The sequence below is a fragment of the Nothoprocta perdicaria genome, unplaced genomic scaffold (genome assembly GCF_003342845.1).
Source record: "Nothoprocta perdicaria isolate Ctin4 unplaced genomic scaffold, notPer1 scaffold_34, whole genome shotgun sequence".
Classification (NCBI taxonomy): Eukaryota; Metazoa; Chordata; class Aves; order Tinamiformes; family Tinamidae; genus Nothoprocta; species Nothoprocta perdicaria.
The window spans coordinates 1431468-1453511 of NW_020455577.1; the positions used below are offsets into that span (position 1 = coordinate 1431468).

The following is a 22044-nucleotide window of genomic DNA, read 5'->3' on the forward strand; positions in this document are numbered from 1 at the left end:
GAAAATTAGAAGAAACTGAAGAGGAGGATACATTTTGGAAATGACTAACATCTCTTGATGTACCATCCCAGCAGGTTACCCTGAAATCACCAGGGTATTTGGGAGCTTCTCAAATTCCTGAAAACTTATTGGCGACTTGCATCATCAGTTCTAACATAATTTAGATTTGGTGTGAAGACTTTGCATGCTACAGAGCAGACCCTCCAAGCGAGGAGATGCAGAGGAGAGCAGAGCCTCGTGCCCCGCTCCGGTGGGGATGTTCTTTCATCTCCTCCGAACCTCGCCTGGCTCCACAGAGCTGCCCTTGACCTCCACAAAGGCAGCAGGAACTCGAGACGTTCCCCCAGCTGCCGATCATTTCCCTCTAGCCCCACAAAATCCCAGGCAGATCTGTTTATACACAGAGCAACTGCACCCACAGACAAGAGGGTCCTGAACTACCCAGCCAGCATCCACAGGAGGGTAACGAACAGAGTAACAGGAGGAGTAACAGGAGGAGACACGACCTGCTGCAYGGAGTTAAACGCTAAGACTTGCAGAAGATGCAGGACATGAGGCTCTTCTCCCTGAGAATGTCTGCACGTTTCTCCTCTRTTTACAGACACGAGCCTGCAGGACAGTGAGACTAAACTACACACGGAGTTGCATCTCTTTAGCAGATCACTTGCTAGATAGAGCAGCATAAGGAAATTCCCATTCTGGACGTCCACATCAGACATAAAGCAGCTTTGGGCCGCAAGGCACACGCCCAACCAGAGGCTGCCYGAGTCCATCGAGCTGGCCTAAGTCCCCTCTTCCAGTCCTACTAGGATCACTTTTATATTTAGCCCGAACCCAAACAATCCCTTTCTGTACATGTAAACGCAGTACTTATATCTAGAGCAACTGTTAACTGCCTTCATTAAAATTTTACGCCCAAAAGGCTGTTGCATTTGCCCTTCTCCTCCGAACACTGTGTTTAACGAACCATTTCATCTCTATACACAATTATCTAGGTTGCCCTTTCAGAATACGAGCTGAGAACTTGGGAAACTCCCGGCCTATATTTCATGCAGCACCTCCGGGGCCTCCTGGGGAGACACCGTTCCCATGTGGTAAGCAAATACTAAAGGGAYGGTTCAGCAATAGCAAACAGAGACCTGCAGCACATTTCTCTGCTGCCAAGAAGATTCCCCTCTGGAGACTGAGGGTCCAGGCTATCTAAGAGCGTGTTCTTCATGCAAAACAATCTCATCCCAAGCCCATTTTTAGTAATTACCTGCCCAGAGACTGATTAAGCCACTCCTGAGTTCTGATCCTGACTCAGGACTCCAGGTTCAAGAGCTCAGGACAGTTCTTGGAAGGGGGAGAGCTACACATGGCTCTCCTGGAAAGGAGATTAAACAAGAAGTCTCCCAGATGCTGCAAGTGACTCAACCCAGGGGAACTCCATACAGGATAAGGCTCCAGGGAAGGAAGCAATGAGGAACAGCTCGGGAATGTCTATGTCTAAGCAAGAGCCTCCGAGGAAAGTGCTGTTTAATAAACAGCAGCCTGGCTGGGCTTCAACGAGGACAGGCCGATGGCCAAGGCACCTTCCCTGCGTGGAGGGTGAGCTCTGCACAGCTCTGCAGCTGCTGCTAGGACGGGCTCTTACCCAGTCTATGGTGAGGACTAAGCCAGACCAGGCACCGAGCAGGCGGCCGCTACCTCAGATCCATCTCTTTGCTGTAGCCACGAGGAATAAAAGTTCCCTCCCCTGCGAGCTGATAGGGAAAAAAGTTTAAAAGACTTTTAAAGGATCTATAGGTCTAGGACAACTTTCAGACGTGGCACGTACAACTCTAAACCAGGCCTATGCTGATACTCGGACAAAACACAGTGAGGAAGAAACACCACAAAAGGACTTCCTGCTTTCTAGGATTAACAGCACAAACATTAAGAGGTCACAGGGTTAACAAACCTGTCTTGRTCTTTTACGAGACAAGTGAATTTAGCCACTACTTTGCCTTTCCACGAGCCCTCTCAGCAGATAAGCTGCAAGCAACTTAACAGCCTGGAAGTGTTCTTTTTGGTTTGGGGGAAGTAATGATAATCTGCATATCCTCCTAACAGCACCTGGGATCCCAGTTCATAAACTATAAAAGCTTTGTGTGCTGTCCAACTGAAAATCCAGGAAAAGAATTAATTTAAACTGGAAGCAAACTTCATTGCACCAGAATTAACTCCAGAGTGCATCTAAATTCTTAAGTAATACCCTTATATGCAATACTATAATCACAATTAATACTTAGTAAAGGGTAGAGTTTCTACAGTGAGTGCAAATATTATTTCACAAATCTCAATTCTACTCAGAACCTCCTCCTTTCATACAGGCGATATCTAGGGTTGAGAGACAGAAAAATTAGAGATCAAAAAAAAATTAGTATGCTGAACTGCTGAAAAGGTAAGTCCATCTAAGAATACCAGCATGGGCATCCCAAGGCACTCTTAGCTTATATAGTCATTCTAGGTAAAAGAATGATCAGAAATGGTTCCCCCTACATAGAAATTAGTTCCTGCCAAACACAAGGTCAGTGAGACATTGGCCAGGGCAGCACCAGAGTCTAAGCACTGCCTCCATGCAGCTAGGACTRGGCCAGCATCAATCCATAATCCAGTACTGCTGTGAATCAGAAAGGGCCATCGTTGACGTCTAGGGTCTGCTTGCAAAGAAAAGTCTGAGCCACATTTAGGTCAATTAATGTAATCCTATCACTAAAGAGAAAAGGAAAGAAAGAGCTGCTACCTGGCACCTCTGCACAGGTTGAAACTTTGGGTTATTTCCTGACGGAAAGACATGACTTCAGAGCTGCATTTTTACTGTCTGTGCCTTACTTGTTTGTGGATAACCACATATTCCTGCCTCAAGCACGAAACATMTTCCCATCATAGGAAAGGACACCTTTTCTTGGCAAGTGCCAGTTCCCTACTCCTTAAGCGAGAACCTGGTGTCGCTTCCCCCAGTGAGACAATTCCCACTTCATAATGACATCTTCCTCCCACACTTCCCAGCCCCGCTTCTCTAGCCCCTGTCCCCACCAGTTTCATCAGCACTGGGTCTTTTCCAAGGGCCTTCCAAACCCAGCAATCTTTYCCTCTCTGTTTTCCACATTTCTGCCAAGCATGCAGCACATTTTCAATACATACATACTATTAATGGTCACATCTGTCTGCAACTAGTTTGGGTTTTGGAGCCATCTCTTGCAGTTATGTTCTACTTTCACTATAATTATCCACAGTGTATATTGTCCTTCCAAATGCTAGTTTAAAAATAACAAAGTATTAGTTAGGCCTGGGACATACAAGGCTGCAAGAGGCTCGGTGACAGCATTGATGTGATTCATGGAGATCCAGCAACCATACTGAGGACAAAACTCAAGCGTATCTTTTGTTCTATGCCAGACCCATTCAAGTCCCTCCTGCTCCCTCCACTCATGCAGCTACGCTCAACATCACATTCATTTACAATTTTATTTGGAGGACAGTGGTAGCCAAAGGGATTCCAGACAGAGGGGAAAAAAGAAGTGTTGTAGGGTATGATTTTCATATTTAATATATTGCATCCAAAAGAGCTTTGGGAGCTAGCAACAGCACAGACAATTCCAAGCGAAACAAAACCCCGCTTGATGGGACAGCATTACCTCCCTTCCCAGAAATGCTTTTCTCATTTTTGCTCTGGTCCCTCCTAACGCTGTTTGCAGCTGGCTGAGCCAAACAGCTGCTGCCCAGTGGGCTGCAGTGCAAGCCCTGAGCCCTGCCTGCTCCTCCTSGGCTTCCACGCTCAGGATCCAAGGTGCTGGATCCTCCTCCTCGCTCTGCCCCTCTGGACACGTAACCCTTTGCTCCCTCGCTCTTGAGAGGTCTTGCTCTTACACAGCAGCACTTCCAAGCACGGCATGAAAGACAGAGACGTGGCAGAGCAGAGGGCTYCAGGAGGAGAGATCCTCCGTGACGCAGAGAGCATCCACGCTGCTTGGCCACGAGGGAGGTAACGGGCTATAAAGACTAGGGCAGGCCAGGYGTCCCTTTCAGTAAGGATGCAGACAGGAGGTTTGCATAAAGGATTTTCAAATTTGAAAGTCAATTACAGCCACGCTTCACCCGTGGAGCTTGGGGGCACGTTGGAGCACCGTCCAACACACTGCTTTCCTTCCCASGTTCCTCCCCCGAGGACAGCAAGGGTTCACGTCACAGAGAACACGGGCTAGGGGGTGACCTCAGCTCTGAAAAGGACAGAATTTCCTTATGGATGCTATGCCTTCAGCCACAGATCTCCCAGCATATATTATGGCTCAGCATCTGTATATAATACAGAGCAAGAGCTTAAATCCCAGGATTCTGCACCAAGTCATTTCTCCCCCTCTCACCAGCCAAGGTCGGGATCYCCTGGAGAAATGGGAGTTCATTAAAGCTTTTGGACCTCTGCACTTGCAGCAGTTGCAAAGCCCCAAGACTCAGACACAGATTATCTACAGTGTCTTTAGTGGCAGTAGCACTACGCAAGTCTAAACATCACATTTTTGTCTGAAGGAAAGCCCAAATTATACATCTCAGACTACAGCAATCCACAAACAAAGACAACAGAATAAAATTTTATGTTTAGGGGGGGAAAAAAAGAAAATCCAACACACTGTCAAGTGTAACGAAGTGGAAGAAAAAAAATCTGGTAGGACAAATTTCTGGCTACAAAACACTAGCAATGCCAATTTATTATTAYGTTTTGCTTGCAGGATGCACAAAGGGCACCAGGAACCTCTCCTGCTCGTGCCCTGTGAACAGGTTTGAAATGCTGCTGTTTGCTGGGGCTCAGCAAGTGGTGGCTCCCCACACATCTCAACCCACACAGCGACCCCGATCCCTCCCAGCGACGGCCCTGATGACACAACAGGGAAATGGTTTTTAACCGTGAAGAGGAACGAGGCCAGAGGACATCTGAGGCAACCGTTAATAYGGCCCGTTTTATTGCCCCTCTTAATAAACATAAATGTAGCATTATCTGGAGGAGCTGCAGCTATTTGGAGTATTTCCTCTCCGTTATTCTCCAGGAACAAGGAAAAATCATTTTCACTATATTTAAATCTCTTAATGGCTGCGAGTAATGCATCACGTCAAACTACAAATAACCCAACAAAGGCTCATCCCCAATATAAGCAAGACACAAATTGGATATTTTTATTCCTAGCACACAGCGTTCACACCAAGAAACTGTCAAAGAACGAACAAAAGCTCAGATTTATATTCCATCGCTTYAGTGAAAACTTGCTCCCAAAACTTGAGGAATCTCTGAATGCTCATTCCAGATGTTGGCTTTTAGGACCAGAGACGCACATCCTTAACAACCCGTGGCTTTGATGTACTGTGGTTTCAGTACAACGGCACTGGAACAGAAAGCTGCAAAGTGAAATCCTGCTCCCCTTGAAGCTGGCAACGTTTTTTGGCTTTGATTTCCACAGGGAAATCACTCTTGCTCTACCAAATAACGACCAGAATCACATTGTAATATCTGCTTTTTACTACAGCATACAATCATGCATTAAAGTTAGCTGGCAAACGTTGGTACCAGGAGATATCCACGCTTTGAAACAGATACAGAAAGTGCTGAGAGGAGATGCTTCTGGCATCCTAAGTTTCCTAAATAAATCAATCTTGAATTCATCTGTTTTCCTTAATTACAGGCATTAGACTCCTATCCTGAAAAGGTCATTGTCCTCAAGAAGCCTACAGTAATGTCAAAGGGTGGCAAGTGTCAGTGATCTCAACATATTTGAAGGGTGGTGAAAACTACTGCTTAATTGTTGGAGGTTGTGGGGATTTAACACATTAGTTTTGCTTTCAAGAACACAAGACGACTGGGAAGATTCAGACTGGCGTTTGCAGGCCAAAGTAAATGGGAAGGGATTTGTCTTTGCCAGCGTTTTACTTAATTGCCTTTCAAATTAAGTTAGCTGATCATGTTCTAAAAAAACAGCTAACATAGGCCAGAAAACATGTCATTTTTCTTCAGGGAAAAAAAAAAACCTGTTCTTACATCCTCCTCTCTTGCTTTTTGTGTTCAGTCAGCTATAAAGGTCACTCCCTTAGCAGATCACTCCTGCAAAACTTTAAGACCACTGTGAAGGTTGGAGTGCAAGGACCTATGAATTGCTTAGCAGAAGCAGAAAGAGCTGTTCCCACATACCTAAATTACCTACCATACATAAATTAATTCTAGAAACAATTCTAGAATTAATGTAGAATTCTAGAAACAATTTCAAGGACAGAATACTCCGTGGTAAAGCAGCTGTGAGCTCTGAGTAAACAGTTCCTGTGGCAGGCTGTGCTGGTCCTATGGGAAACTGCGGAGGGAAGCAGGTGCCTACCTCCCTGTTGATGCACCACGTTACACGAACGAATTTCAATTTTGCAGCCGCATTCCACGGAGATCTGAGAACAGATCAAGCGGATTTGGTATCGCAGATGTTAAAGGGCAGAAATCAAACATGCTGGCAGAGCAACAATCAGATGTGCGAGAAAGGGAAGACGGGTTTAATGTCAACTGGGGGCTCCAACGTGCGTGCATGAGGTGGCATTGCCAGGTGTTGACTCCTGCAGCGCTAAGTGAAAGCTGGGAATAATGTGGTTGCCTAAAAATCAAGCGTAGAAAGAAGAAAAAAAAAAAAAAAAACAACAAGCTAACATCTCAAGAAATTAGTGGTGACAAGGCCTGCCTGCCGGCCTGGCAGTGCTAGGAAACAACACTGCCTGGTTCAAGAATTCCCTGCTCCCTCACTCCCTCAGAGTTAGGTATTTCTAGTTGCTAGAAAAGGGCATTACGGACTCCCCTGGCAACATCAGGAAATTAATCTCGGTAGACTCCCAGAGTGAAAGCTCTATTTTCCTCTATGGACTTAGTTGATCCAAAAAAAAAAAAAAAANCAACCGCACAGATGAACTCATGCAACTCTTGGAAGGTAAGGAAAGAAAATAGAGCTGATGAGCTCATGAGAAATTCAGGCTTAGAGGTGTGAGCTTGGATCCCGTTAGGCCTTCAGAAGCACTGCCTGAGTCCTGCTACACAGCAGAAAGGCCCTGGCAGTCTGAGCAAATGCTGCTTTCTAGAAAATCCAAGGAATTCAGGACTTAGCTGGTGAGAACGCGTCGAAATTACACAAAAATGCACCAGAACTACAGTCTGCCACACGGACCTAGGAGAGATGCTGTGTTAAGTGGCACTGAACAAGAAGCAGGAGAATGAGGAAGGAGGGTCTGGGASACATCAGGTGGAAGGTGTCCCTGGAAGTCAGTAGCCAAAGCTCTCACCCAAAAACACAGACTCACCCACTCCTCAGGACTCTTAACTACATCAACTGCCCTCTGGCATGTGGCTGTTAACAGCTTAAGTGCTTGGGAGCATCTGCATGAAAACACCTGGAGAGAAGCATCAAAACTATGATCTCCACATCTTGCTTCCTACCTTCAACAAGCAAGCGTGCCCATGAGTGAAATGCCCCTTACCACGAAAGGGGAAATCACTGCCCTCTCTCCGCTTCTTGTCTGCGGTGAAAAGGGGATCCTGCTCAAGGGAAAATGAGATTAATGGTTCTCAGGAGAAGGTGAAAGGGCATTTCCCAGGCGGAGGCCCCGCTGGTGGCACCCCTCAGAGTGTGCAAGGGGCCTTTCTTTCGGGCTCAGGAAGGAATCCCAGCAATTCACTCGAAAGTGCCTCRGGGCTGAGCTTGTCATTAAGGTTTGTCCTGTTAATAAATGACAGGATGTATAAAACTGATTTGAGAACATTTCATTCACAGAAGTACCAACCGTTTGCTACCAAATCAACTTCATATATAGTTAAAAAAAATCCTCAAATCTCTTCATGTAATAGATCAGAGACAAGCAATGGGGGCTCAGTGGCACGAGGCACATTCTGACACCCAGGGACAGCTTTGTGAACTCGGAGGGAAGCTGACAACTTCCAGGTCATTCATGTGATGGGGCCTATACATTAAACAGTGCCTATGTACTAGAACACGCACGCAGGTGCATGAGAGCAATGGCACAAAGCGAAGAACKAGGCAAATATCACTCTGTTCCGTGTTCTGATCTTGTAGAAAAAAAGTGTTTGTGATGTCTTTTATCAMTATCAAACTTTTTAATTCTCTCTACTCCCTCCTGCTCATCTGCTAGATACACAGAGCCTGCTGCTGGATGTATTTGTGTTGCTAGCTGGAAGAACAGCAGAACATATCAAGCATTTAATAACAAAATTCCAGCCTTGTGACACAATCCCGTGATTCCAATACTGGAAACTAACCTCATCTTTCTACTCAACACAAACCTCTAATCCTATCAAGAGCATCACTATTTTAATTTTGCCCGAACCTTTTCTAAAGCCACAGATTTAACGTATTAAAAAGGACAATTATAAGGCCAGACCAGCCAGGAACGTGTTAATCTTACGTAGGTGCATATGACGATTCCTGTGGAAAGATTTCTGTGGCTTCTTAAGTATAGTCATTTTCTTTTTACATACTCTTTCCTAAAGCAATCATTAATTTGATATCTCTATGGCCTAGCAGGTCAAGAGCAGGTCTGGGATACTTGTCTAAGGGCTTATCAAGATGTCTGGGAAAGGGATGAAATAAATTCTCCCACYCACCAACCACCGACTCAACCACACTTGGCCTTCTTCATTTCCATCACCAGATCCCAGGCAGCTTCTCATTCCTGCAGCTGTCCTGGCTTCAACACCCCTAGGGCTTGCAGGGTAGAAAGTGCCAAGCACTCGGAATTCCTGTTTTAAAGCAGATTTTACTGGTCCTGCCTGGCTCCAAATGTGCTGGAGATGCAAGGCTGAGCTTGACACTGCTCCTGCTGCATGAGCCTACGCCATAGCTCAGCACAGCCAGAAATAATAATAAGGAAAATCTGTCTCCGTTTACAGGTCACAAAATGACAGAAAAAATTGTCCTACTGCACGCGGTCCTGTAAGGCTACAATATGGAACACAAAAAACTGCAAATTCAAGTGTTAGTGGAAGATACAATAATATTATGTCGAGCTCGCAAAAATAATTTGTACATACAATCCCATTATTCCTAAGAGCAAACTTTTAGACTTCTCCCAGCTAAATAACCAGTTAACTGTTCTGSGTATGGAGCTGCTACCACGCTCAAGTGTTTGAATCATGAGTCAGGGCCCGGGGAGTATTGCACAAGCCTAGAAAGCCATGCCCTGGGCCCAGAGTTTGCCAAGGGGTTGGCTCTCCCTGCGGAGCCCCAAACGCGCCCTTCAGCCCCACTAAACATCTGGCTGTAATGCTGCTGTGGTAGGGAGCTCTGCAAAGMAATAAGAACATACGTTTTTTCAATTGTTGCCTGTCAGTTCCGTTGAATGTCCTTCCAGTCATCCTGATTATATAAAAAAAAAGAAAAAAAGCCATTTTGGCCCATTTGTTGTCTTATACATGTCTAACCACGGCTGGGAGAAGTTGATGGGGGAAGAAATTAGCAAGGCAAATTAATTGGCAATAATAGACTCATAGAAGCTCTTTTCCTGGGCATATTTCCCCGTGTTTCTCATTTCCTCAGCCTGCCCGGAGCCTTTCCAGCTCCTCCAACCTGTCCCATGCTCCTGGGCAGAGGGAAGCCCCGTGCAGAGCCCAGCACAYGCACACAGCAGGGCCTCTGCCACATCCCACGTGGGATCCCTCTGGGCCAGTGCCACTTCTCACGCTTCCAACATCTGCATTGCAGTGTCAACCACTAACTCACCCAACCGGCCCTGGCTCCCTGCAGGACTCCGTGCCCTTCTCCGAGCACCTCCGATGGTTGTCTTACCAGCTTTTGAAAAGGGCTTTCAGGATCTGAGTGAGGGCACAAAACAAGCTACGAYGCTTTCCCCTACTCCTTAGTCATCTTGGATCTTTTTCCCTGTTTTTTGAACAGTTAAGTTCCCACTGGCCACATACTCTGCAGAAGCAGCTCCTCAGCGCTCCGACGAGGTTCTTGTTCACATTATAGCAAAACATTTGTCTGGTTTTACTACATGAGGAGATACGGAGATGCCCCTGAATGCCTTTAACCAGGTCTCCATGCTAACACACACTTGACAGGAGCTTGCAGCATGTTTACAACACTCAGTGAGGTTCCGCTGCTCTAAAGCTTCCTGTGCTGGGCCGCATACAAACTCCCTTTCCAAATGGTCACCGTGTTCCCTAATCCCTTCCTTGTCTGGGTAATCAGCAATAGAAACACTGCACATCTGGAAAAATGAGCAGAGTGACAAGGCCAGAAGAACGATGCAACTCCTAAGCGGAATCCTCACGGAGGGGCGGGAAGCCCGTGTTGGCTCTTAAGGGTTTTATGGCTACAGTTTCAGAAGCAGCTATTCAATTTGAAGGCTACTCCTTCTGCTTTGCCTACCCACAGGGCTCAGGACAGACAATTTGACAATATTTTAGCAGTCAGTGTTAACCTTTCCATAAGAGCATCTAACATCAAGACTCACCAGAAACTCGCATACAATCTACCAGCTGCCTTGTAAAAATAAACTGCCAGTTTACTTCAGGAGTCAGGCAGAAAAGGAGACTGTTCCTCCACAGTCTCTCGCCTCCAGATGCTGTTTCTTCAGTTCCATTTCCAATGCCAGATTTTTCATGGAATTTCATCCCATCTCACCCTCACACTTCCGTGTTATCTGCCTAGCTCTGCTTCCATTCTTAACTGCAATAAGCATATTATACAAAGCTCATGACAGACCGTTTTCAAAACCAACACACAATCACACATATTTAAGCCCAGGATATAAACATTTTGAAAAATGCATTGCGTACTCCATTCTAGAAACTGTACATCTCAACTCATTTCAAGAAAGAGTTTTTCGGGACAGTTTTAGCTAAAGCATACAAGAGGTTTCAACGAGCTTGTAATTACCCATCTACTCCATCTGCCTCTTCTTTCTTGAAAGCACCTGTCCATTTTACTGCAAAAGTTACGCAGAAGCATCACTTATGAAGYAACAAATTTAGATTAAATCTTGACTAGGTCATCTTTTGCAACACGAGGAAATACATTGATTGTTAGAAACAGTCCTATTGAGACATACAACAGGTCAGTGCTGACCAACTACAGCACTTACTCTACGGAATGACACCACGTAGAACGTATCTTCCCTTCTGCGAATAGCTTCCAAAAAGTCGTGGTAGCTCCTTGGAGAAGCATAATACACTTGCAGCTCATTCCCTGAGTTCCTGCTGAAACGACAAGAGGAAGAAATGATTTTAGATCCCAGGAATTTAACTCAGGGAAGCACTGACTTCAAAGACCAGCTTTTCAAAAGAGCAGTAACTCTTTATATATTTGGAAGAGCATGAGGAGTGTGAGAGCATTTTAATGCAGTAAAACACAATCAGAAATAGTAGGTATCTGTTGAAAGTTCAAAGTGTCTTGAAAATGTTGCCCTAAGGAAACTATTCCAGGCTTAACATTAYTCATGGTTTTGAGGCTTGCTCGCTCAACAGAAAACAAACCAAAAACAAACACCAAGAAACAACTAAAGAAGTCTACCAAATATAACTGGAAATTTCTCATGACTTCTGACAAGGGGTTTGGAAAGTTTTAAAATGAAATAGCATGATTTTCTTTTTTCTTTTTTATCCTGTTAAGGATACAAGCCATTCAACCTGTGCGAAGTACAGTACAAACAGGGCTTTTTGTTTATTCTTTGTTTATTTTTTGTTTATTATTTGTTTGTTTATCCTATTTTGTTTATTCTCTCAAATGGCAACCCAACCTTGGTCTTGATTGTCAATTTAGACATTGGAGCAGAAGTTATTCATAAGAACTGATCAGAGTTCTTGCCCCAATTACTGCAAAGTGATCTTTTTACAACTCGAAAATTCAGAATATCAGATGTAAGGAAAAGACACGCTGTCTAAAATATTCTAAGCAAAAACACTGGCAAATCATTCAATCATGGTAAGGTATTCTAAGCAAAAACACTGGCAAGTCATACAATCATGGTACTTAGCCACTGTTTATCTTGGAAAGGTGAGAAATTCCCAGCCCATATTGCTCTGAAGTATACTTCCCCAACCCTATTCAAAAATAACATTTAATCACATTGGAAAGCTGTACTTAAACAAAACATTAGCTAGACTCTCAACCAGTTATTTTAATTCCTTCCCACTTTAATAGCATTGTGTCTCTCTGCAGTAGTTGTGGCAAGAACTCTGATCAGTCTATTCCTCCCCCCAAGCTGTTCTGTTCACCCAGATTTTAAACTGCAGGGGCTGACCTACATTATTTTGGTAAGATGTTTCTAAAATATAAATACTACACATCCAACAATACACAAATCTTATTAACTGATTTTCTTGATCAACAGTAGTAATAGACAATTATCTTCTTATCTCCTACTGCTAATATAGTCCCCGTGCAAGAGAAAGGTTGCAGCTGCCGGGCTTTCCTTTAACAGGATCGGGAGTGTAAATGCAAGGTGCCTGATAAGAGGCAGCCCCCTCCAATACATCCTCATTAGCAGAATTATGTAAGTGCAGAATCGGATTACAGCTTTCTTCACGCACAGGAAATTGATCTGAGCTAATCTGAGGTCGATTACTCATTCATAAAAACATGCAGGCCCACCAAAACACTGACATTTCACTGCGATAAAAGGCAGCACACCCACGTATTGTTCAGTAAAACACATCCTGAGAACTGAAATTGCTCCCACAGCTCCTTTCTCTCACCCACACTACATGAGCTACAGTTAGACCTGAAAAAATAGCTTCTGCTAACTCTATATCCAGCACAGGGAGAAAGCTCTTCCAGAGCACTTGGAAACTTTTGGACCTTTGAGGAGCTCTCCTGGTTTTGGGGAAAGAGCCTACTACTAGTCCCTAAATTTCAATAGCAGTGGATTAACCTTTAGGCATTTAAGGGTACCTACTGTGGATTGCTGCGTGAAACGAAGGGAAGCTCACGTGGTGTGAACAGGTGTAAAGCTACCAGTTGTTATACTAGCATATTACACAAATTACAGCAAAGTACCCTATTAAATTTTATATACAAACACTGGTGCTGAATGTGGTTACTCATGAGTGATAAACTAGCCTTTCTCTATATCAGAGTTCAAAGCTCCCTGGGATGAGGACCCAGGGAGATGGTGGCATTCCTTCCTGGGGGAATATTCCAAACTAGACTGGCTCCCTGAGCAACCTGATCCGACTTTGAAGGCAGCCCTGTTGGGGCAGAAGGTTGGTCTAGAGCTCTCCAGAGGAGCCTAAATTATTATGTGATTCTGTGCATCCAATAGCTGATGCCTCTGGGAAGAGCTGGAAATCTGTTCTATGTTCTTCACAGTTCCAAGACAGTCACAGCATGCAGCTGCCATGACTCACTGATTCTGCTCATTTAAACACCATTCATCTGAAAAGCAATCTGACTTCTTTCTGGGCACAGCAGATTATTCCATGCAGAGCTGCATGATGTCGTGGACTGTTTCTAATAATCCAGATAAATCATTTGAAGAGAAATGCAGACATTTATATTAAACTGCATTATGCCAAGACGATAGGCCTGTTGGGCCACTCTTCACTTAAACCAGACACCCTATGTTTGCCTGTTGAACTAAAAAAAGGTTTTTCCTTCTTATAAGTTAAGATACATCAGAATTTGGCAGTCTAGTTTCCAGAACATTTGCCTGTAGCTCATTACTCCCTCCCAGACTGATCCTGCTTTCAAATCTGGAATATAAAAAGAAGGGCTACAGCTGTCTGGTCTTTCAGCGGCAACATTTTCTCAGAGAGCCTTTTGATACTTCATTCCACTGATTCCTCCGCCACTTTGAGGCAGAAATTTTTTAACATGATCTCAGATAATTCAGGAAAAGATCATTTTCTTTTCCAGGTTCCTATGTTCTAATAATCAGCAAGGAAAACCAGGGGATGAGGACGAACCATACAAATGACAGGTAATGATACAAAGCAATGTATTTGGTGTATAATGCCTTCTCTCTTGAAGACACTGAGATAAACCCCACTCTTASTGTATACTTGACACTTCAAAATCTTCTTATAAACTGCTGATATCGCTCCAGATAGCCCTACAGTGCCTAATTTTCCCCTGGAAAATATATCTAGGAGGGACTGTAGTGTGACATCAAAATTCTCTTGAGACCTATTGGTAGGAAAAGAAACAGAAAAGTGGAGTTGTGGGAGAGAGGTTCCTTAAAGTRTACTTGGAATCTTTAAAAACAGATTATTTTCTGTGTATTTCTTGCAGAGGCAGAAATCAGGCCAATAAACGTAAGCTAGCATCTTAAGCTAGCAGGCTTAAGAATTCTGACAAGGTAAAGACTCATTTTTCATCATCTACAAAAAAAAATAATGTTATTAAGAAGAAAGCATTAAAAAAAATAAAGTTTTCTGCCTTACCTAATGCTGGTTTCTGTATAAGGCATGGCCATTAGTTGGGAATCTGCCTTCTCACTGAGGGAGCTCTGCAAAGGGGAAAAAAAGATGACAAAAAAGGAAAACAATTAGCATTTTCTTGGTTTGGCACTATGCAACACCTGATGCAAGTCTGTGGCAGGTGGGCAAGGGTTAATCAGAGCCCTGAACACAAATGTATGCTTTTAATGGTAAAACATGAATAACTGAAATACCAACCAGCACTCATGCTGGAGCTAAAGAAAAGGTGTTTTAATACAGCCAAATGTGAAGTCCCACATTCAGAGACAAAGAGAGAGGCTAGTGCCATACACAGTAGCTCCACACACTGTCTTTTGAATCCAAAATTGGCCATCAGTCGTCTTAAATTTGTACCCTTGCTTTGAGGTCATATCCACTTCATACCTTTGCCAATTTATAATGTCCACATGACATGTCAGCTTGAAACCTGAAAACCTAAGCATGCTCTACTTGAATGTTCCATCATTTTCCTTTGGACAATGCTGAGAAGAAAGTAATGTTTAATACTCAGAAAATCCTCTCTGAAAGTATGTGACATTGCTCACATTTCTAAGTGCAATCCATTCACAGGCTGTTAGAATCTCTTAATCAAAGGAAACACAGCAAAAACTCAAGTCTTAATTTCATTCTTGCTGTCAAYGTGTCATGTAGCTGAAAAGGATTTTACAGAATGGAAAGTATGAACACAAATCTTGTAATTCTGTACTCTTAACCAAAAATACATCCTTTTAGCAAAAAAAAATCTAAAAACATGAAATAGAAATATTTCAACAAAAACAATCAGCYGTGACCCTTAACACTGAGCCTAATGAGTGTGCTGTTGGTCAAATTTCTTTCCCTTAATCAATTGTTTATCTTTAAACAGCCTTACAAAGAACTCATAATAAGGCAACTATCAATTTCATTTTAGAAAATAAATGAACATATTTTGATGACTGCTAAAAAAATAAAAGCTTTTATCCTGAACCAGAGTGCAGGCATGGAAATTTTCAGACTCAGCAAGAACTCTGGCAACATCATAAATGACCCAAAACAGCAATTTGAAGTGGAAAGTGTTGGGTAAACTTAATTATAGATGTTGTTGGCTACTTTTGTCTATAATAACAAGAGCAAAGAAGCAAGAGGGAGTACTGAATTATGTTGCCTGAAATTAACTTGTCATGCTATTGACACACCAGTATAAACTTGCCTACCTGCACAACTCGTGCCTTCTGGTGTTGGTTATTTGACAGCCTTCTAGATCTTGTCCTTTCTACTTCATGTCTATGAACCCATCCCCGAAGCTCATGGTTCAACCTATAAAAAAAACCACAGCATTAACAGGAGACATTTCTAGGAACACAGGCAGAGTAGAATTTAATTTCAGAGAAGAGTTTCACTAGTCATTTTAGTACTCTTGTTACCTTGTGATATCTTATTTTTAAGCTGTAGATGAAAAAATGTAATTGCAAGATTAAATTTGGGAGAAAATTCATAAAGGAAGCTATAGCTATAAAGCATCAGAATCACGGATATGTCAGCATATAGTACAGTACTTTTGTTTTGCCACAAAGAACAGTAATTCTAAAATTTCTAACTAAAAGGCTATCAGTTCAACACTGCATAATTGTTAAGAAAGTAAAATAGTAAAAATACATTTTAGAAAAAAAAGCAAAATGGAGCCAAGCTTAGTGATATATTTGTATCTTTAGAAAAGGTGGAATTCAATAGTCTCTAACAGCATAAAGAAGATGTGTAGCATCAGGTAAGTCTGCTTGAACTTCTGCTTGGAAGCTACAGGGGCCCTTAATATATTTCATACACAATACCCTTTTAACTAGGCTGGATTTGCATATAATAGTTTTCACATATGAAGTGATTTCTTTTTTGAGCCATGAAAAATATTACAAGGTTAAGCTTATTTAATTCACATATTTGACATAAACTCAAACTGAAATGCATGCAAGTTCAATGATCCAGAGGTCAATAGCATTCGCACCCAATATTGAACTGGCTTAATAATGCACTTTCAGCTGGACAGCTAGGCCTACGATCCATCAGTTAATCCAACCTGAACAGAGGGCAGTCAAGTCAAACGCTTGTGGGCCATTCTGATGTGGCCATCTCAAATGTTTCCTATGAAAAACTAGAGCAGCAGTTCGTCCAGTTCCTCCAGATCAAGAAATCCTTTGAGCCACCTCAGCATGTTACCAAGACCAAACTCAGGTCCCCTGTTTCCACAATAAGAGACACTGGAGAGTACAAATACTTCCAGAGGCACCAGGCACATACTGCATGATGAGATGGATGGATAATGCCATTCTCCAGAGCCGTGTGTCCAGCAGCATTCACCCAGCACACACTGGATTACATGTAACCTGCAGAGGACAGCTGCCATGCTCACCAGAGGATGCTTGCTCACCTGAGCGACTCTGTGCGGTTGATGAGGGGCTGGCAGGGAGGGGGTGGTGGTGAAATGTACAGTAGTGGTTCTTCTGAGACTATCATCAGTGCTTTGTTATCGGAGACTGAGCGGTCATACCTGTGAAAAAAGATACCATGAAATCCCTTTTTATTCTTTGATCAAACCCAAAGAGTAAGTATCATCTTAGACAATCCACAAACTTGCAGCTAGTCCTATAGGGTCTTCTGAACAGGTGAATAACTCTTTTTCTAGCACCGGTGGTYTTTGCAACACTTCACTAAGACTGCTTACCTGGGCTTTGGAAGACCTGAATTCAAATATCTCTACTTCCAGAAGAGAAAGAACCTACTCCTCCAGTGAGGCTCATTATCYCTCTTCCCCAAGACCCAGTGAAAAACTTCATCAGTGAAAACAAAACAATTGCACCAGGAGAGAGCCCACCTTGCTGCAGGACACCTGATAAAGAATTTGCCCAAGAAACAGCAGAGTGGGGTTCAAATCCCCCTGGAGAGATGAGAGATTTAAACACCGGTCTTCCTTTCTCCAGAAAAGCTCAGTTTTAACACTTGGTTGTAAGATAAAGAGGATCCCTCTCCTGGGGCTATTTCAGACAGTCCTGATCCTGCACCTGTCTTTGCTTGAGGGAGCACATGAAGAGGATGCCAGGCACACAGGAAGTCTCAACTGATACAAAAGTTACTTGTGTGTATTTATCAATAGCTCAGTAACTAAAAATATAAAACAGACCAACTTCCAAACACTGATTGTAAGTTCAGTTGCTCTGTAAGAACAACAATAAACCTGGCCAAAAGAACAAATGGAAGGGCAGGGATGTCGAAAAGTACCACTGTCCTCTGACTCTTATAAAACATGAAAGATAGGCATCTCACGTGTTAGTCTTCTCAGGAATTATGCTCCCAGGGATTTTATGAGCTGTGCTGGACTCCTGGCTGGCTGAAAACTCCAGCAGATTTCTGGTCCGATGGCTGGAACTCACAGTGGAGTCAACTGCACTGGGATCCTTTTCAAATATGCTGGAAAACACAGAGAGCAGTAGTAAAACATATCACTTGAGTATGCAACACTGTGCACTGTAAGTAAATAACTTTCTAGATGCTGGTATCTGTTTCAGGTGGATATGGTTCACGTTGTACCTATTGCTGAAACTTAGCACTTTGTGCCATTTAAATTACTGTCAAAGCACAACTGCAGAGAAATGCTATTCTGTTCTCTTCTTCAGTATCACTTGCCGGAAGGATTTTGATGCTCCCTCATAGCCCCACCTGACGAAACTTAAATCATTCTGCCTGTAACCAAGCTCCGGAGGCAGAAGAGAATTACCTACAGCCAAGTCAAAGTACCCCTGAACTTGCTCTCATTACCCTCACAACATAATTAACATAGATTACATGCGCATATAATACTTAAAGAGAAGAGAACTCCCAAATTCTATGCAGCTGCTGGCCCGGACCATTGAACAGAACAGTACCCAGACCTATCTACGTTGAAGCCTGCATGGATTTAGAGATATTGGCGGGGCTGACAGCCCTATCTGCACAGCAGCCCGGAGGCTGTTCTGAGGCTGTTCCCTGCCTTGCTGGGATCGAAGGATCTCCCCCGGGGGCTGTTCAACCCCCCACGTGGCACCCGAGCCTCTGCGCAAAGCAGCACAGTGGCATTTTAGGCAGGAGCTGGAAAAAGAAACACTGGACAACCACTAATGTGGAAATGACTCCACTAGCTTAGAAAGGCAAGTTAGAAGTGAAAGACCCTGAAGGCACAAGAGCAACACCTCAAGATACCCTCTCCAGAGGCTAGCGGTACTCTCTTGGAAACATGGCCGCTTCCCTAAATGCCTAAATTTGGGAAATGAAGCCGTAACCTTCCCAGGCGAGAGCCGCAGAGCCCTGCCCACAGCAGCCTGCCCTCAGCAAGAGGGCAGAAACGCGAGGACGGGACGCGGCAGCCAGGCCGCATGCGGCGCAGACACCGCTTCCCAGCAATTCCCTGTGCGTGCTCCTGCTGACATCCYGCCAGGTCTCCCTGCAGTCCCGTCACGCTGGGCAGGAGCGTTGCGGCCAGGGCAGCTCCACGTAAGAAGGCCGATGTCCCCTGGAGCCCTTGGCTTCCTCCAGGTTTCCAGGCAGCCGCACGCAGCCGGGACGCTGCGGCGTTGCAAGCCCTGCTCTCGCTGGAGCAAAATCCGGCAGGGAAACATTCCCAGAGAGTTTCCTTGCAGCATATGTAAACTACCAAGTTTCATTGCTTCTCATGCACGGAATGGAAAGGCAGATTTGATAGGGAGCAACTCTTAGCAACAAAACTAGTGTTTTAAGCATCAGCTGATACTTTCAAATAATGTTTACATTCTTTTTCAAGGTAGCTACGCTCGTGACACAAATGTAAGCTCTCCTCCTGCTTCCAGCACATGCTTTGTGAACACCAAGACGGTGACACACGGAAAACAGCTGCTCCTTCCCATTGTTTGAGGGTCTTCTTTCCTTCAAATGTTCCTTTCTCAAACAACAGGGAAGCTAAAACATATTTAAGCTGCTGAACACTAGCAGCGTGAATTCAATATGGAAAAGCACCATACATGAGCAACAGAGCAGTAAAAAACTCTATGAGCACAGAAACCAAAAGACAGAGGGACCCTATAGATTTAACGAGAGGGACCCTATAGATTTAATGAAACAACAACAGTCTTTCTGATCCAGGCCTGTAAAGGGCCTGGCACTGTAGCTGTCCCATTCTGCGACACTGCGGTATCTGTTTTAAGAAAACACTACCTATTGGGAAGAAAAATATAGATGAAAAGTCCAAGTGATAATAAGTTGCTTTATCTGGGTCAAGACAAACGGTTTATTAGTTTCCTTCTGTTCCTCAAAGCCAGAGCTGCATGGAAGAAGAAACAAATGAGCAAAAATGAGATAAAAATTAAACAACATACCAGGAGAACCTGCATCATTGACACCACACCATCCAGCTACAGGGCCTCCACCACCCCCCAGTTCATGAGGTCATCTTCTCTMTTAAGGAAAGCATCAGGCCAGTACCAGACCTCCAAGCTAAACCTGATGTCTAAAGGGGCACCATGTGCTCCTGCTGAAAATCCATCATCTACAAAACAGACCTCGCATCCTTAACTTGCAGAGTCCCCAACTCTACCTAGYTTGGAGCCCTGGGAGCTGGAGAATACACAGAAGTTCATTCATGAAACTCCTGTCCCAAAGAAAATTCCCCATTCACTGTGTTGGTGAACCTCTTGGATCTGGCATTTCAGCCTATCCTAATTTTCTACCAYGCTGTTCTAAATGACACTTTGAACAAGAGAAACTCTCCACACATGCAGGACATCAACTTAATGAGGATAAAGACCCTGCATGTCACAGCTACTCTCAAGGTTTTCTAATTCGGTTGCTTTAGCTGTACAGCTATTTAAAAAACAAATCAAAAACCTCACATTATTCTATCATTTTAATAGAAAGTGTTTATTTTCACTCTCCTCTGCTTAAAACACCTAAAGCTTTCCAGCAAAATTAAAACCTCACTTTTGGCAGGAACCGAGCACAGGAAGGTTCAACCTCAAAGATTTCCTCAGCAGTGAGCAAGAAAGAGGAGGCAAAAAGGCTGAACGAGGCGGCAAACAGACCCCGTCCTGCAGTCCTTACAGGCAGAAACCATTGCTACCATTTTTGAGAACAAAGGCACCTACTTAAAAGCAGAAGACCACACTATTTTCAGTACTTATTGCAATGCTTTTTCTTTATCAGGAGTGTTACTTGTCCACATAATGCTTCTTTTGAAGCAGAGCCAGCAGCAACTGCTGCCTTAAGCTACGTGGGCTACACTTGCCTCCCCTATCCCACTCATTCCTGCAGGATCTTGGAGATGATCAAAAGCATTCTTCTCAGGGCCAACTGTGGCTGGAGGGAAGAAAGAAAGAAAGAAAGAAGCGAGGGGGGGGAAAAAGTCCTTCCTTGCTCCTTTGGTCTGTGATAACAGCCCAATACCAAGGGAATTTTCCTAKTTGATGAGACAAAAATACTAATTAAAGGAAAAAAGCTCCCGGAAAATCATATTTTCAGCTAAAATATCAATCCCTCAAACACCTTGTTTTAATATGACAGCAAAAGAAAGGACAAGATTTTCATTCTGTTGTTACAAAATGCTTGTAACTTGGAGAGGCTGCAAGACAGAGCACTTTGCCACATCTGGCCTGAGCAAGYCCTACTGTTTGCAGGAACTTAGCTCCTGCCCCATACTGTTAAGTCCAAGGCTAAGAACTGACTTTGTTAAACAAGAGCAGTGAGAGGTTGGAACTGCTCCATTCTGTTCTGCCACACTTCCAAACTGGGGTGCTATCCAGGCCGTGCTTGGATGTTACAGATATTCCAGRCATTAAAGGGTTTTCACGCAGCCACAGACTCTGTCCAAGCTGGCTGAGCTAAGGGCCTGTTTAAGATGCAAAACCAGATCCAAAAGAGAAAGAGAAAGAACCACTAACTACTTGATGCAGATGTTTGCTCACAAATGTAGATAAATTTGATTACAGGAGGGAAAGAAAAGCAACACTCATGTCATGGTTCTCCAGGAATTCCATGGCACCTGATATTTTAGCTGTATTTTTACTTCTTTGGTTTGAATGTCACTTTGATAAATGTGAAAGCAAGTGTTGCCCGGAGCCTGAACTACATTTCATTTGTAACTGGCTGAACAAATCCTTTGCACTTACAAGCTCTGAATACTGACGTTCAAGCCATACACTAATGTACAGACCAAAGCCAACAGTGACATCATAAGAAAAAGTTTTCTGGGGACACAACCATGCCTGAACAYGAGCTGGGATCTTTCCAAACGGATAAAGAAGCTGCCCATGCCGGGTGGCACCAACCAGAGATGTCTCGCCCTCTTCCTAACCAGTTCCAGACAAGGCAGCCGCAAGGCCAGCTGCTCTCCGGGAAGTTGCCTGCTCCTTGTTGTGGATGAGGCCACCATCTGCTGGGCTGCTCCACACTCACAGCAAGGCACTGAGCTGTGTCACAGCAGCACGTGCTCCAGCACGGACTTCAGCCTCAGGGCTACCTTAGGAGGTCCCGGAGATCCTCCAGGCCCCTGCTGAATCCAGGATGCAGGATAAACGGCCTCAGCAAGGTGCCACACACAGCTA

General features: G+C 43.9%; 1 protein-coding gene across 1 annotated transcript in view; it reads right to left on the minus strand.

Annotated features, from left to right (window-relative positions):
• ATF6 (activating transcription factor 6) overlaps positions 1-22044 on the minus strand; it is a 71053-nt gene that overhangs the window by 31370 nt on the left and 17639 nt on the right. The window contains exons 10-14 of the mRNA XM_026043768.1: positions 17765-17908; positions 16872-16991; positions 15664-15766; positions 14435-14499; positions 11137-11251 (exon numbers count right to left, since the gene is read on the minus strand). Coding sequence (XP_025899553.1) covers positions 11137-11251; positions 14435-14499; positions 15664-15766; positions 16872-16991; positions 17765-17908 — 547 coding nt within the window. The remainder of the gene's footprint in view (positions 1-11136; positions 11252-14434; positions 14500-15663; positions 15767-16871; positions 16992-17764; positions 17909-22044) is intronic.